Consider the following 15757-nt stretch of genomic DNA (forward strand, 5'->3'; position numbering starts at 1 on the left):
AGGTTAAAAAAGTACTATCATTTATAATGAAGGAACATTATTCAATAGTATAGACATATATAATTTCCCCTTAAAGAGAGAACAACAAGGTTAAGGTAAACTTTGATAGCTGTAGTCATGGAGTGTGGAACAAAAACTGTGATTATGCTTGTCTGGGGGCACGGGAAGGCCTCCAAAAGAGAGAAAAGGTGTTTCAATTGAGCTTCACACGCATGTGCTTGCAAACACACACACACAAACACACACACACACACACAGAAGCAACTGAAAATAGGTCCTTGGGTGTTCAGAATAATTAATATAAGTTCTCAGAAATCAGAGGCATTTTTGGTAATACATACTGTACATAATTTACTGAAGTGCTCTGGGATTTATTTCTCTGACTTTTGAGGGGGCTGGGCAAATGATCCCAATTCTATCATTTTATAACTCAAATATAGGGGAAACATCCACCACTTTGACACCCTGAAGTGAATTGTTTGAATACCACAATGGTAACCTGTAAGTAACAGAAACCACAGAACCACTGGAACTTTATAATATTGTACTAAAGTGAACTCCATCACTAAAGTCAGGAGGAGTGGAACTTGAGGTAAAGAGAAGGCACAGCCATCATATTCAGGGATTTTGATAACAAAATTATTTCCTCCCCCTGCTTTTGGATTTTTCCATGTTTCCTATTTGTCATGAGCCAATCCTGGTAGAGCCTATCTGAGCTCTGCTTCAGAACTGGGCTGATAGAGGTTACTGGGTAAGGAAGCAGCAGTAGGTCCCGGTAGGCCAGTCTTGACAATTTTTTCTCCCACTCATATCTGTGTCAGCTTTTTATTTCCTGTGTCTCTGAGAGATGAGAGGCTCACATCTCTGTTCCTTTCATTCAAAAAGTGAGTAAATTTCAGAATATATAAAGAATTCTTACAACTCAACGACAAAAGAGAAGTAACCCAATTTCAAAATGGGTAAAGGCTTTGAATATACATTTCTCTAAAAAAGATATAAAGATAGCCAGTAAACACATGGAAAGATGTTCAACATCACTAGTCATTAGGGAATTGCAAATCAAAACCACAATGAGACACCCGTTCACATCAACTAGGATGGCTCTCAGCAAAAAGCTAGGCAATTACAAGTGTTGGTGAGGATATGGAGAAATTGGAACCCTCATCCGTTGCTGGTAGGAATGTAAGATGATGCAGCCTCTTTGGAAAACAAGAATCAAGGATATTCTCAATGCTGGAAGCATTAATTTTCTCTTTGGCTTGCTGTTTTTTAAAATTAATGTGAAATATTTGTGTGTTGATTTGCCAATTAATACCAATATTTATTAATATGTTTTTTTAACCTACAAAGCAGGACCTTACTGTCAAGTCAAACTTTTCCACAAAATTTCTATATACAGTGACCAGAGCAACCATTCTTAGTTCAGGTGGAAAGGTGCCATTTTTGAATGGTAAGGGAATGGTAGTTACACTCTGTACACTTGCTTATCATGCTTGTTGAAGCTAGCCTGGAAATTCATTGCTCATACAAGTTCCTATATTCCATATTTTTTGCTCCTCCAAGTAGAATGTAGAGAAAATTTTATTAAATTCTGAATAATATTTTAGTTCCACCAATGGCAGAATTGCTTCCATAATGGCAGAAGGTAGCCAGATAACACGAGTTGAATGTAAACACGGAGCTTCTACACACTGCACCGACTGTGTGCTAAAAGCTGTTTATCGTATTTCCTTGCTGAGTCTGGGCCAGATGATTGATGGTCAATAAAATCAATAATAACTGCTTGTTAAAAGCACCACAGATTTATCTGTGTTGTATAAGATTTATTAGATTGGATGGAAGTCCAATATTACATTTGATTTTATGTGACTAATGCTCTTGGGATAACATTTCATAGACGTAGGGGTAGGGATGGCATAGCACAAGTGACACCATCTTCTCAAGTTCATGAATTGGTGTGTCTGGGTGATGGCAAAAATACCCTCAGTAAGTAGCACTATGTAATGGACACACATCTATAGTAAAATCAGCTGTTGATTATTTGCACTGATGAAAAGAAATTAAAGTACAGATGATCAAAATTGGTAGATTATGTTATAAAGTCACTTCCCTTTGGCTTTGGGTGAGTTATAATTATAACTGAATCTGTGGATATCTGACCTTCTGAGCATTTGCTCCTTACAAAATCAAAAAGCCTGTTATGAAGACCTGCCTTAGGTAGAAACTGTTTAATCCCCCACGTTCACATTTACTTCTCTCTGCAACTGGCTTTGTTCTGAGACTAGATAATGTCTTAGAATGATATACAGCACAGGTCAGAGCAGCACGGCCCTCTCGCAGGCTCTTCCTGGAGCGTGGCAGAGAGTGATAAGCGTTTGGTGTCAAACAGTTGCTTCTTAACATGCAAGCTGCAAGGAAAGTAAGAGTAAAGAGAGGATAAAGAAAAATCTCAATCAGCTTCAATGAATAAATCAGCAGTAGATGAGGATTAACCATCTATGTGTACTGGCTAATGACAGAAGGTAGTTATTCCCACACCAAAGCACAAGGTTCAGCATTCTACTTCCCAAGCTAATTTTTTAAGGAACAGTTTCTTCTTTTATCAGAGCTATTAGATCAGAGCTATAAAATGTGCAGTTCTGGTTCTACGCAAGGCTTATAAAAAACCATTTTATTTGGTTGTGCTTTAATCCATTCTTAAACAATAGGCTTTTCCAGGTCACATATTCCTTTTTATATTTATGGTAAAAGGCAGGTTAGGTCTTTTACTGAATAGGAATACACATAATTTTTTTTAACCATCTTGGCAAAAGGTGCAAGAGAAAACTGAAAGTAAACAGAATTAATAACTGCTTACAGGTTTGAATGCATTTTTATGTTTTCCAGGATAGACTTATAAATGTTTTAGATTTACAGAAATATACTTAAAATGCCAAAAAAATCTACTTGTTCTTTTATATCATTTCTGCCTATAAATTTTAAGATGATTATTTTGTTAGAAGAGGACAATGAATCCCTGGCTGAGCTGATAGAACCTTACTGCCTATCTGTTGCCTTCTTGGTTCTGACAAGGCCAAGGTATCCAGCACACTTCCGATGATCTGGCCTATGGAACACTCAACGTACTTGTCTCTCCCTTCCCTCTACCCCCTATTTTCCTCCTTAAATTTATTTTGTCACAAGGGGACTTAGGAGACAAATGACTTTTAATTTCTCACTAATTTTCATACATGAGAACTAAAAGATCTCAGTTATGTCATTGAATTTATAAGAACATAAAACTGTGCTTTGCAGTCATATGTTTCCTGGGATTATCAGAAGGTAGGACAGAAGAGCAGTTTGACACAGGAGCTCTGGAGTCAGCCTGGATTCAAACTCTGGCTCTGCCTCTTACAACCGGTATGACTTTATAACCTTTAAAGCCCAGTGCCCCAGTTTTCTGAGGAAAATATGTGAATTCTGGAGATTAAATGAGAAAGTGGCTAGAAGGGGCTTAGAACAGTGCCTCACAGGTAGTAAGTGCTCAATACCTCTTTTTTTAAAAGAATAATTTATTTATTATTTATTTATTTTATTTTAGGCTGCATTGGGTCTTAGCTGCAGCACGCAGGCTCTTCATTGCGGCGTGAGGGCTTCTCTCTAGTTGCGGCCTGCAGGTTTTCTCTCTCTAGTTGTGGCACTCAGGTTCCAGAGCACGTGGGCACTGTAGTTTGCGGCAGGCAGGCTCTCTAGTTGAGGAGCAAGAGCTCAGTAGTTGTGGCACGTGGGCTTAGTTGCCCCGCGGCATGTGGGATATTAGTTCCCTGACCAGGGATTGAACCAATATCCCCTGCATTGTAAGGCGGATTCTTTACCACAGGACCACCGGGGAAGTCCCAGTGTTCAGCACATTTTTAACAAAAAGTGTGAAATATAGGTTTTCAAGTCTAATTATTACAGTCAGGCTCATATGAGAAACAAAATATTAGGATATGTTGCTAATCATTCATCTTTTTCATCCTGATTCCTTTTTTCATTAAACAAACCTTTTTAAAACATCTTCTGAGTGCAGAAATGGGGGGAAACAGAGATATATAAGAAAAGTCTATGACTTTGAGTTATTAGGGTCCAATGGGAGATTCTAAAATATGCAATTATAATACAGTGGGAGGATGTTCAGTGTTAGAACACAAAGATGGGAGCTCTGCGGGGGTTGGTGGGTGGGGTGCACAGAACGTAGAACAGAGTTTGGGACCACACTGTGAACGGGCAGGGCACTGAAATGACCGGTTCTGTTCCAGACACGCAGGTACAAGTGGGAGTTGAAGTCATGGAGTAGATGAGTCTCTAGAGACAGGTGTGTTGCGAACAGAAGAGTCAGTGATGTTTCTTTATTCATGACTAGAAATTCAAGACGAGTTTTCTTGCTCTTTCAGCTTAAAATCAGTCAGTCAAAATGAAGAAAACTCTTTCTACAGTTAAGAAAAAAAGTGTCTGTAATTAAACCCAGCTGGGGTGGGAGTTCTGCTGGTGCAGGAGAGGCTCTGCTGGAATGCACAGCTGCACCCAGGCTCCCGGAGGGCATGCTGCTCTGGGGCAAGGCTATTGAGGTTGGCTCCTGTGAGCTGGGCCTGGCAAGCTTAGTGGGGTGATTTGAAGGTCTAGTCTAAGAAAATGGTGGAGGGAGGCCTGGTGGACCGGGAGAGGGCTGGTGGGGAAGCTGGAAGGCCATGAAGGTCAAGAAGGAAGAGGTAACTTAGACAGGCAGGTGGGACTATGGCTGTATCTGCAATGTAAACCAGAAAAGTTAAAAAGATGGCAAAGTCAGGGCCAAACAGAAGTGAAATGACAATTTCCCTGACAATGATCTCAAGTGCCTTCTGTGCATTCTGCTTGGGTCTTTCTGAGTAATCTTACTCTGAGATAGTTCTCAGTTTAAGACAGGGGCCCAGTTTCAGGTTAGGGATAAAACTGCTGTGAGAAGACCCCAGGACAGTGGTTTTTGGCTTTGAGATGTTTTGGGGGATGAATTAGACATGCTGTTGACAAAACCTAGATGGTCTCTGATAATCTAGGTTCTCTGCTGGTAACCATTTTATACTAACTCCTTTTCCAAGGTTAAAAACTGATCCTGAACGTCAATATGAAAATATTAGAAAGGTTGGGATGTAACAGGCAAAGTACTACTCTTAACTTTCACACATTGTTCTGCTCTGTTGTCACAAGAGCAGCACCAGTTTTGACCTTTTAATATTGTCCTTTTTTGCTTTATAAAAGAATGTTTAAAACAATCTATTTCTATCACAATTTAATGAAAAACGCAATCAAGCCAGTCATTGGGCATCATGTATACAAAGTGTAAAAGTAGTCAGAAGTAGATCAAAGCAGTTATTTTTAATTATATTACATTAGTATTACTGATGTCCAAAATCATTTTTCAGTTATTTATAATAGAAAGAGAAGCAACATATATTAAATATATGTACATACATGCTACAAAATTTATATAATTGCTTTACCTCTTTGTCTTTGACTTTAATATTTAAGGAATAACATAAATTTAACTTTTAATATTTTAGATTTAACATAAGATTTAAGGATAGGCTAATTAGGGACATTTATCTGCAGGGTGGAGTTTTAGAGTAGTCTACTCTGCACACACAAGAAATTAAGAACACTGACCTCCTTACTGACTTATTGGCTAGTCATTGCCTAGAATGATGTCTCCCAAACTTGTGTGGAAGCAAAGAGAGCTTCCACAACCTAAGTGTCCATCCACAGATGAAAGGATAAAGAAAATGTGGTATATATATATACATATATATATACACACACACACACATACAATGGAATATTATTCAGTCATAAAAAGAACGAAATCCTGCCATTTGTGGCAATATGGATGGACCTCGAAGGTATTATGCTAAGTAGGGTAAGACAGAGAAAGACAAATACTGTATGTTCTCACTTATATGTGGAATCTAAAAAATCTGAACCCAAAGAAGTAGAGAGTAGAATGGTGGTTGCCAGGGGCTGGTGGTGGGGTTGGGGGGGAAGTGGAGAGATGTTGGCTAAAGGGTACAAATTTCCAGCTATAGGATAAACGTTATGGGGATCTAACGTACAGCATGGTGACTATAATTCAAAATGCTGTATTATATACTTGAAAGTTAAGAGGGTAAATCTTAAAAGTTATCACTGTAAAAAAAGAAAGATAATTATGCGAGGGGATGGAAGTGTTAACTAATCTTACTGTGGTAATCATTTTACAGTATATACATGTATCAAATCATCATGTTGTACACCTTAAATTTATATATACATAAATAACGTCTCAATAAAGCTGAAAAAAAAGGAAACGAACAAACAGAAAAGAGTTTCCAAAGTCAAATAAGTTTGGAAAATTCTACGTTGAACCAAGCAGGTTTCTTTGTTTCAGGATCGATTGGTATATGGATATAACAATGCAGAATGTGGACCACCAAGAGCATGTGTAGAGTAGAGAGTCTCAAACTTATTTAATTATGGAAACTTCGAGGGAACACACTTAAAAAAATTCCAACCTAGAGAATGGGTCAAAACAACATGAATGCCTTCAGAAGTTTCTTGCCTTTGAAAACAAACAAAATTGATTTTGGGCAGAAGTTTGATTTCAGAACCTCCCTGTCCAGCCTGTTGGTCTTAACCTTAACGTCACCAAATATGCCAAGTAATTTAGAATTGGTTACAAAAAAATCCCTGAGGCTTCTTTGTAAGCAATCTCTCAATAAGAATAGAGGAGACTAGCCAAAAACTAGTGAAGATTACACAGTGGTCAACGAGTAGACAGAGTTAGATTAAATATTATATAATTTCTGCTTCATTGAATCAAAACTGCTTTTTTTGTATTTATGGCATCAGAATGCAGCCTTCCAACTATAGTATTCTAGAGATAATACTTAGAATGAATAAGAATTAGTATCTTCAGATACAAATGTTTATACGTGCTAAATCTCTGTTGAAAGTGACAGAAAACCAATACAAACTAGCCAAAGAGAAAAAGGAGGGGGAGGTTTGCTGACTCATGTAACTGGAAAGGCAGGAGGGGGTAGAAAGGGGTTATGAAGGGTTCCAGGGACTCAACATTGTTCTCAGAAGTCTCTGTTTCTTACCTCTGTAACTCTGGGGATTGCCTTACTTTCTTCTACTAATGTAAGAGGAAGAGGCAGGGACACAGACACCTCTGGCTTTTATTCTAGCTGCAACAAGCCCAGAGGAAAGCAATGCTCTTCTGTCCCTGATTCAATATCTATAAACCTCAGAAGAGGACTCTGATTGGATTGGCTTGCTTCATGTGCTCATTTTTTGAATTAATCACTTTGGCCAGTGGGATAGGGCGTGACGATTGGTCAGGCCTATGTCACATGCCCTCCCACTTGGCCAGGTAAGGCAGAGCACTGGATTGGCAGCCCACCAGAATCACAAGGACTGGGCAGAGGCAGGAATGTGGTGGTGTGGGGAAACACTTAACTAAGTAAGAAGAATACTGCCGTTATGAGACCAAAACATAAACAACACAAAACACTAAACTCTATACACTCTTTTCTTCTAACAAATAGATGGAATTATTGAAATGAAACTATATGGTTCCCCCCACTCCCAACCCAATCACATACTTTTAAAGAGGCACCTGAAGTTAGTGCAAAATTGTGTTTTGGCACCTTCTGTCCTCCCTCCACTCATACACAAGCCAAGTGGGGGATCACTTTGCTCTTAGGTGGCCACATTTACCATAATATGTAATAGCAGTAAGAATAACCACACAAACTGCTTGGTGGTGGAGCATTACTGGGGAGAGGAAGCACTGAGCTATAGCTGTCAGTGTTCTCTACCCTTTTCTGTCTTCTTTTTCTTCATCAACTCTGTTGCTCCACTTTTGAAGCATCTCAAGAAATTAGTGCTGTATTTAAAATGCAGAAGATCCAGGGAGAGCAAAAAGGCTTTCTTCTGCACTCAGAATGGTTTCCTCTTAGACTGTACAAGAGGCGCCGGTCAGTGCCTCCCTGCCCCTGCTGCTCACAAAGGCATTCTGCCCTGGGCTTTCCTCCAGCTGAACAGTGAAACCAGGAGCCAGGTTTGTATCAAGTGTCTGTTTATTAGGGCCAGGACTAGGCTGAGGGGAGTAAGGCACTCTCCTTGGATGCAGAATTTAAAAGGGTGCCAAAAAACCTCAGTAGTCAACATTAATATTTTAATGGAATATTTTTAAAAATAAAAATGAATGCCCCAAAATACATAATGAACAGAAGAGCAAAATCTTAAACAAAGATAGGATCAATACTACTGATTTTCCCTTCAGACTCAGGCTCCAATATGGCTCAGCATGGCACTGTTACTGATCAACATTTAAAATGTTGATATTCTGCTCATTGTGGAGTTTTTGTATTCATCTTTCTTTTTTAAGATATTGCCTTACAATATTTTTTATCCTGATTACTGAGTATTTGGTATCCCCTTATGTTTTTCACCCAAGGTGAGTGCCTCACTTGTCTCACCCAAGTCTTCTGCATACACCTCACTAAAGGGGTGGGCTTGTGACCTAGGCAGTCATCAGTAAACCCCTGACTCAAGCTGAGCCGATCACATTCTTTCTCTAAACTTCAAAATGTGGCCTAAGAGACACAGAGACAGTAGTTAGATGAGAGTGGATACTTGAACTGAAATGTCATGCTGCATTGGGGCTGGAGGAGTCATGTCAGGCCTTGTGCAGCCCAAGGAAGCCCATCCAGAGAGAGAAGCAGGCATGAGAGAGTTAGGCATATGCCAGACTGTATTATTTGTTCAAAATATTCTCTGTCCTCCTCTACAAGGCTCTTCTCGGTGCCTTTCTCTGTTGGAAGAGTGAATTTCCTGTAGCATGGATGTCAGTCTTGGCCACATGGTTTGTTTTAGCCAATGGAATGTAAGCAGAAGAGACACGCAATGTCTGAGTGGAAACTTTAAGTGCTATTGAGTGGTTCTGCTCTGTTCCCTTCTCTCTGCCGTAAGGTTGGCATGTTCCAAACATGCTCTTTCAGCCTAAGTTCAAGAATAAGGAGGATGTGGAGAAGGGCCAGAGCTGACTTTCAGTGAGTGTTATTGTAAGAAGTTATATGGTATTGTTGTAATTCATTGAGAATTTAAAAAATTAATTCTTTAATTAAAAAATTAATTAATTTTTTGTTTTTTTAAAACAAAAAAATTGTTTGTTACTGCAGCATAACTTAGTCCAAGCTGACTGATACACAGAAGTGAATTTAATCTCTAGCTTTCCAGTTCCAGTCTCCTTGTGAGTTGATTTTATTTTCCATGAAATCCTCTGAGATCCCCTAAGTGGGTTTCTGTTCCTTACCACCAACAATCTCTGATAAAACTGATAAAAAACAATATTATTTAGAACTATTTTTTTCTTAAACTTTTATCATATAATAGGTTCTAGCCTCATCTGTGCCAAGGCTAAGTTATACGAATACACATACTTTGAAAGGTGCTTAGGTGAGAGAAGTGCAATTTATTTTACTCATGGTAAGGGTAATTTTTGCCTGTGCATTATATTTATTACTCAATGACAGATGGCTGTGACAGTTTTCTCTAACTTTATGAAAACTGTGAGTTGATCTGAAATTCCAGTTAATAGCATCTTTTCATAGTATATAGAGGAAGAACAATTTCTGCTGCTTCAAAAGTGATAATATCTTCAAAACTGAATCATATCAGTTACCATTTTAGCTTTGTAATTGAAAAACAAAATACCTTTGTTTAATATACAAATAAATCTTTGTGTGTGTCCTTGTTCCTTGGGGTTAATTCAACTGACTATTCTTGGAGGACCCATGAGGATCTGGCTCACTTTTTTAGGCCACCTTTAAGAGTAGCCTTTGTATGGCACCTTGTGCTCTGTAAGGAGCAAGCAAATTATCCCAAGTTGGGGGATGAGATTTTTATGCAGTAACTGTTGACTAGTGAGACAATAACTTCCATTTTACGCAAAAACTTTCTATTTTGCCAAACTGAAATTAGTAAGCTATAAACATCTAAATTACTTTTTCAAAATATTTTCACAAATATAGTTTTAGGTGCTTTACATCCTGTGTGTAGGAAGCACAGAGAGGTTATAGACTTGCTTAAAATTACCAGCAAGTAAGTGGCAGCATCAGGTCTGGAACCCAGAACCTCATCTAGTTCTTTCTATTTTTGCCTCAGTACAAAGAGGAACAATTCATTCCTCTGTAACATTCTCCTTAATACCTGTAAGAATATTTACATTGCTCACAGAATGTTCTGATTATACTAAAAGTAAATTTTTAAGAATTTAAAAACATGAACATATGTTACCTGTTATATTTACCATACGGACATCTAGATTATATTGTATTTACTGCTGATATATATAGATAATATATTATAATATATGTAATATATTATAATATATAATAATGTATATATATAATAACATATAATTATTATATAATATATAATATATATTTATATATATATATAAAACTGAACACCACTTTGGTTACATTAAATAACACATTTACTATACCAATATTTGATGAGATGCCACCATACTACAAAGCAGGTATTTTTTCCAGAAGGCTTTGAAGGTGAAAGCATAATAACTGAGGGTTTATTTTAAAATGTTTAACTTGCAAATCTTTGTTTTAAAAAAAAGAAGGTAAGAGAGAAATAACATTTGAGACAAGATTCAGAATGAATAGTCAGTGTTTAGAGTACAAAAGAAAAGAAAATTCTTGCTCAACAGTACAAACACAAAGGAACGGTTACAAATATATTACTGATTCAGTGATTGATAAAATACACCAAGAATTCAAGAATAATGTTAGATTTAGAAATATGAATTGCTAAAATTACAAAGTAATAATGATGGTTCCAATTGCCTATATGAAAATGTCTACAAAATCTTTTTTTGTGTGAGTAGCAATTCTTTACACCAACCTAAGTTTGATAAGGAATAGAGCAAGTGCTGATACTAAATAAAAAGTGTCACCAGATATTTGCCCTATAAGGCCACTTCCTGCATTATTTTTCATGGATTTTGAAGGCCATCTATATCTGAAACATACTTTAATTTAGTCAATTGACAACTAATGAATTTCAACCAGTTGTTTTTAATACCATTTAAAAGATAAACTTCAGCCATTTTGTCTTAAATGTGTAAGATGATGACTTTCTGAGGGAAACAGTTATTCACAGGGTTTTCTTTATCACTGGAAATGACTAAATATTAATGAAAACTTTCAGGTCTAGTGATAACTTGTATGGATAACTAACTGCCCAATTTTGGGAGAACTACTTAGTGTAATTCTTTGCTCTCCTATGTTTTGAAGGACATAGAAATTCTGGCCCATAAGCTTTTTGTGAGGATGGAAGATAAACAGACATAGGAGAAAATCGCACGTTATCACATTACCATATTAAGGAGATAAGGTGGGGGAATAATGTTTGTTGTTCATCTAACAGATGATAAGTGAACGTTAAAATCTGTCATCCTTCTGCCTTATATTTATTGTCAGTTTAATAATCTTGATATTGACTGAACAAAAAAATAACTATTTACTTTTTTGAAAAAATGTGCAAAAGATCAGAGAAGAAATAGTCTTTTAAAAAAATGAACAAATATTCCCTTCCTAGCCTACTTATGTCATGTCTGAAGGGCTTTACATTATTCTTTTTTAGCAGACATCCAAATTTCAACCCTGTCCACACCACAGTGTCTACTCACAATGTCCATTACCGATAAAACAAATGGTTTAACATTTCAAATCTACACGGGGCTTGGTGGAGATTTAAAGGCTGCCTTTGGTCTTAATGGATAAAGTATAGGCTCTTCTTCACAAAAGAATAATGCAGTGGTTTGATCATCCTAATTAGCATGTGCCTCTAAGTTCTTTTTCCAGACAGGTGATTAGTTTCTTAGTTCCAAGTAGAGTTTTGTAGGGCAATTTAACATAGGCTATAGTTAGCAGTTTAAGAGTGAAATCATAATATGAAGAAAAAATTGGCCATGAACTAAAAAGTTCTGAAAACTTTCAAAATTAAACATCATTTAAACAAACTGAAGTGTTTAAAAAATAGTGGCATGTGCCTAGGAGGGGAGCTCAAATTTGTGCTGAATTAAGTCTCTCCATCAGTACTAATACAGTTTAATAGACTATATGTGAGAACATAAATGACTGTAAACATGGGTCCCATTCAGTATTGAGTTGAGCTCCCTGATTGCTGAATATGGTGATGTTTTATTTTATTTTTTCTTGCTGCAAATAAAATATCAATGTTCCCCCTCCTTAACCCTAAGGCCTCTCTCAAAGGCTAGCCTTTCTGGTCTCCAAGGAATGCCAGGAAACCCTGAGTGGGGCAGAGCTGATGCCTGAACACCATCTCTACTGCCCTGCCTCATTCTGGGGCTTGCAACTCAATGATGTGACAAAAACCTCCCTACAACAGTCCTGAACCCCTGCCTTGCCCTTTGCACCCCCAACTAAGTGGATTATTTAAAAAGTAAAAGTCCAATTCATGAACATCTCCTCAAGAGTGGTTCCCTTCCTTCTAAGCAGTGTGGGCAATAACATTATAAAGATCTCTTTCCTCATGAAGCTTATTTTGTGTGTGTATGTTGGGGGGGCAATAGATAAATACAAAAGTAACATGATAGTTAAAATATATAGCATCCCAGTTAGTGGTAAGTACTACTGAGGAAAATAAAGTGGGGAGGGAACCAAGGGGTTCAGAAAGGTCTCACTGCAAGGGTGACATCTGAGTAATGATCTGAAGGAGGCAAGAGAGTGAGCTGTTCAGATGCAGGCTGAAGGAACATCAAATGCAAAGGCCCCGGGTCCAGAAGGGGCCTGGTGTTGGTGGAGGAACAGCAAGAGGGACTGCGTGGCTGAAGCAGAGGGAATGGGAGGAAATGCGGGCGATGAGGCCAAGCGGGAACAGGTCATGTGAGGTCCTGGTGGACTATCCTAAGGACCATCTAAGAAACGCGGGGGGCAATTGGAGGATTTTGAACAGGGGAGTGGCATCACCTAACAAGTCGTTAAAGGCCCTGTTCTGGAGGCTAGCTTTGGCGGAGGTACCATCAAATGACATCAGAAAGATAAATTTGGTAACAGGTGTCCCCAAATTTTCACAGACAACTACTGACTGTGAGGAAAAGGGTTGGACTCTGGACAAATGGATGTGTGGGTGATCGATAGGAGGGGGTTACCCTGGGACACTGGGAGATGCACCTGCCTAGCTTTCAGGCCGCGACCGCGCAGAAACCTCCAGTCCTGCTACTCCAGCCCAGATCCCCTCCGCGAGGGTCAGGGACGCAGCCTTCAGGCCGTGTTGCCATGGCGACTACGGGATTTTTTTTTTTTTTTTTTTTCCTCCACCCCACTCCACATTCGCACACCTCTTGTGCGCAAAGTTGTCCTGCTACTCCAGCCCAGATCCCCTCCGCGAGGGTCAGGGACGCAGCCTTCAGGCCGTGTTGCCATGGCGACTACGGGATTTTTTTTTTTTTTTTTTTTTCCTCCACCCCACTCCACATTCGCACACCTCTTGTGCGCAAAGTTCCCGGACCCGCATCCTTACCGCGCTGCCGCTGGGCTTGGGCCAGCGCCGACTTATCAGCATTCAGCTCGCGGCGTGTTCCCCGCCCCCGCTGAGACTCCAGGCTCCAGCCTATCCAGCAGCTCCAGCACCCAGCGGTCCGCGCCGCCCAGCCGCGCCCACCTCCTCCCCGGGGACCACGGCCGGAGCCCCACAACCGGCTCTCCCCTGGAGCTTCCCTGGCGGCCCTGAGCACAGCCGCGGGTCGGCCCAGCTACTCATCGCCTTCCCTTACGCTGGTGGCCGCCGAGAGCTGCACGTCCGCGGCGGGGAGGGGGCGCCCTAAGCCTGGCTCGCAGGCAGCGTGCACCGGGAGACCCGCTCTACGCATCCCCGAAAGAACTCTCTGGAGAGGTTCAACTCTCTGGAGAGGTTCAACTCCCCTGTGCGCCGTTTACGGTACCCTGCGCTTCCTGCAGTGCACCAGACGGGGGAAGCAGATATTGGAGGCACCTGCACTGCGCCCCAGTTGGGAGGCACTGTGCGTAGAAGAGGGGGATCGTCTGCTGCAAAACCGGAGGATCGGAGGCGCGGGGAGTTAGGGGTGGGTTTTCTTAGGACTCACCTTGTGCAGTTTCCACATGGCTCCTAGAGCTTTGACTTCGTGGCTGGAGTGTTTGCCCTCCTCCAAGCACTGGTAGCACACGGGCATCTTGCACTGCACGCAGTACATGCTGTGGTTCTCCAGCTCGTGGTCTGTGCAGGTGGAGACCTTTCTCGGGCTCAGCCGCCGGCTCACGCGGCCCTGGGCCGGGGGCACCAGGCGGTGCTTGGCTAGGGGCCCCCGGGGCGGGTGGCAGCGCAGGCGGCACGGATCACAGTAGAAGACATCGCACTGTTCGCACATGACGGTGGCCTCCTTGGGTGCCTTCTCGCAAAGCTGGCACTTAAGGGCCGCCGCTTTGCTCTGCTGGTAGCGGTCAATTACCCCTTCCAGGACGCGGTTCTTGGGGAAGCCGCGGAGTCCCCGGTCATCCAGGATGAGGCTGCGGTGGCACTGGGGGCAGGTGATACAGGAGTTGCGGGGCACCGGGGCCAAGGCCGGTGACAGGTGTGTGGCCGGTGGCGGCATAGCCGGGGGGAACACACGGACGCCGTTGGGGGACTTCTGGCACGGGGTAGTGGGGGCGCTGGCGAACCCCCCGTAGGAGCCATAGCCGCTGTCCGCCTCGCTGTACAGGCTCATCTTGTCAAGGTCCAGATAGTCATAGTCGGAGACCCCGGAGCCCGAGGCCCGTCGGCTCTGGGGCGACTCCGACTCCGGGGTCTGCACCAGGATGTTGCGGGCGCACGCCTGACATATATTGTGAAAGCAGGGCAGGATGATGGGCTCCCGATAGAAGGAGCCGCACACGGGGCATTTTAACTCTTCTTCCATCTCTTCCATGGGGACCTGGCTGGGAGCGAAGCAGCGGCGGCTGCAAATGGAGCCTGAACTGACGAGGTGGCCGGCCGGCCTGTCGTGTCCAGCACCTTGGCCAGCAGCGGCGGCGGTGGCGTTGGCAGTGGCGCCTTCCCGCGTAGCTTAGGCGCCGACTCCCTGTGAGGCGCTCTCTCTGTGAGCCACCGAACCGCGGCGCCGAGCGCCAACCCGGGACCGCCCCCTCCTGCCCCTCTAGTCCCGCCCCAGCCTGTAAAGCAGCGGCTTATTGGACGGCGGGCGAGAGAGCGAAGCTCTCATTGGCCACACGCCCCGTCCTTCTCCTCTCCTCCGCAGGCCGCAGGGGGTTTGGTGGAGGATTCTGAGGATGAGGGGAGTCTTCGCTTCGGGCTGCATGATCTCGGGAGGGGGCCGGCGTGCGGAGGCGAGGGGACCAGGAAGGAGGGATTAGGCGGGATGACTCATCCCTCGCCCCGCTTCCTTCCGACCTCCGGCTCAGTCGCCCGAGAGCGGGGCGTGAGAAACCCCTCCCCGCAGCGAGGGGGCTGGCAGAGGGGCTGGTGCCTGTCGCCGGCGTCTGCGTTTGGCTTGCAGCTGTAGTCTCCGCGCCGATCTCCGCTCGCCAGTGCTGCGCCGCGCGGGAGACCCCACCTTCTTCCGCTGCTGGCGCCTCACCCAGGCCTAGGTTTCTGTACCCCAGCCGGGCCATTCTCCAGCTCAGGAACCCGCGGGAGCCGGCCCCTGCGCTCCTGCATCCCG

The 15757-nt window shown here is 42.4% G+C and overlaps 1 protein-coding gene across 4 annotated transcripts in view; it reads right to left on the reverse strand.

Moving 5' to 3' along the window:
• The window catches only part of TRIM9 (tripartite motif containing 9), a 118466-nt gene extending 103296 nt beyond the window's left edge, over positions 1-15170 (reverse strand). For all 4 annotated transcript variants that reach the window (XM_007114919.2, XM_028495333.2, XM_055088423.1 and 1 more), the window contains exon 1: positions 14183-15170. In XM_007114919.2, the coding sequence (XP_007114981.1) occupies positions 14183-15004 (822 nt within the window). In that variant the 5' untranslated portion in view covers positions 15005-15170. The remainder of the gene's footprint in view (positions 1-14182) is intronic.
• Between the last annotated feature and the right edge of the window lie 587 nt (positions 15171-15757).

This window comes from Physeter macrocephalus, chromosome 11, assembly GCF_002837175.3.
Source record: "Physeter macrocephalus isolate SW-GA chromosome 11, ASM283717v5, whole genome shotgun sequence".
Lineage (NCBI taxonomy): Eukaryota > Metazoa > Chordata > Mammalia > Artiodactyla > Physeteridae > Physeter > Physeter macrocephalus.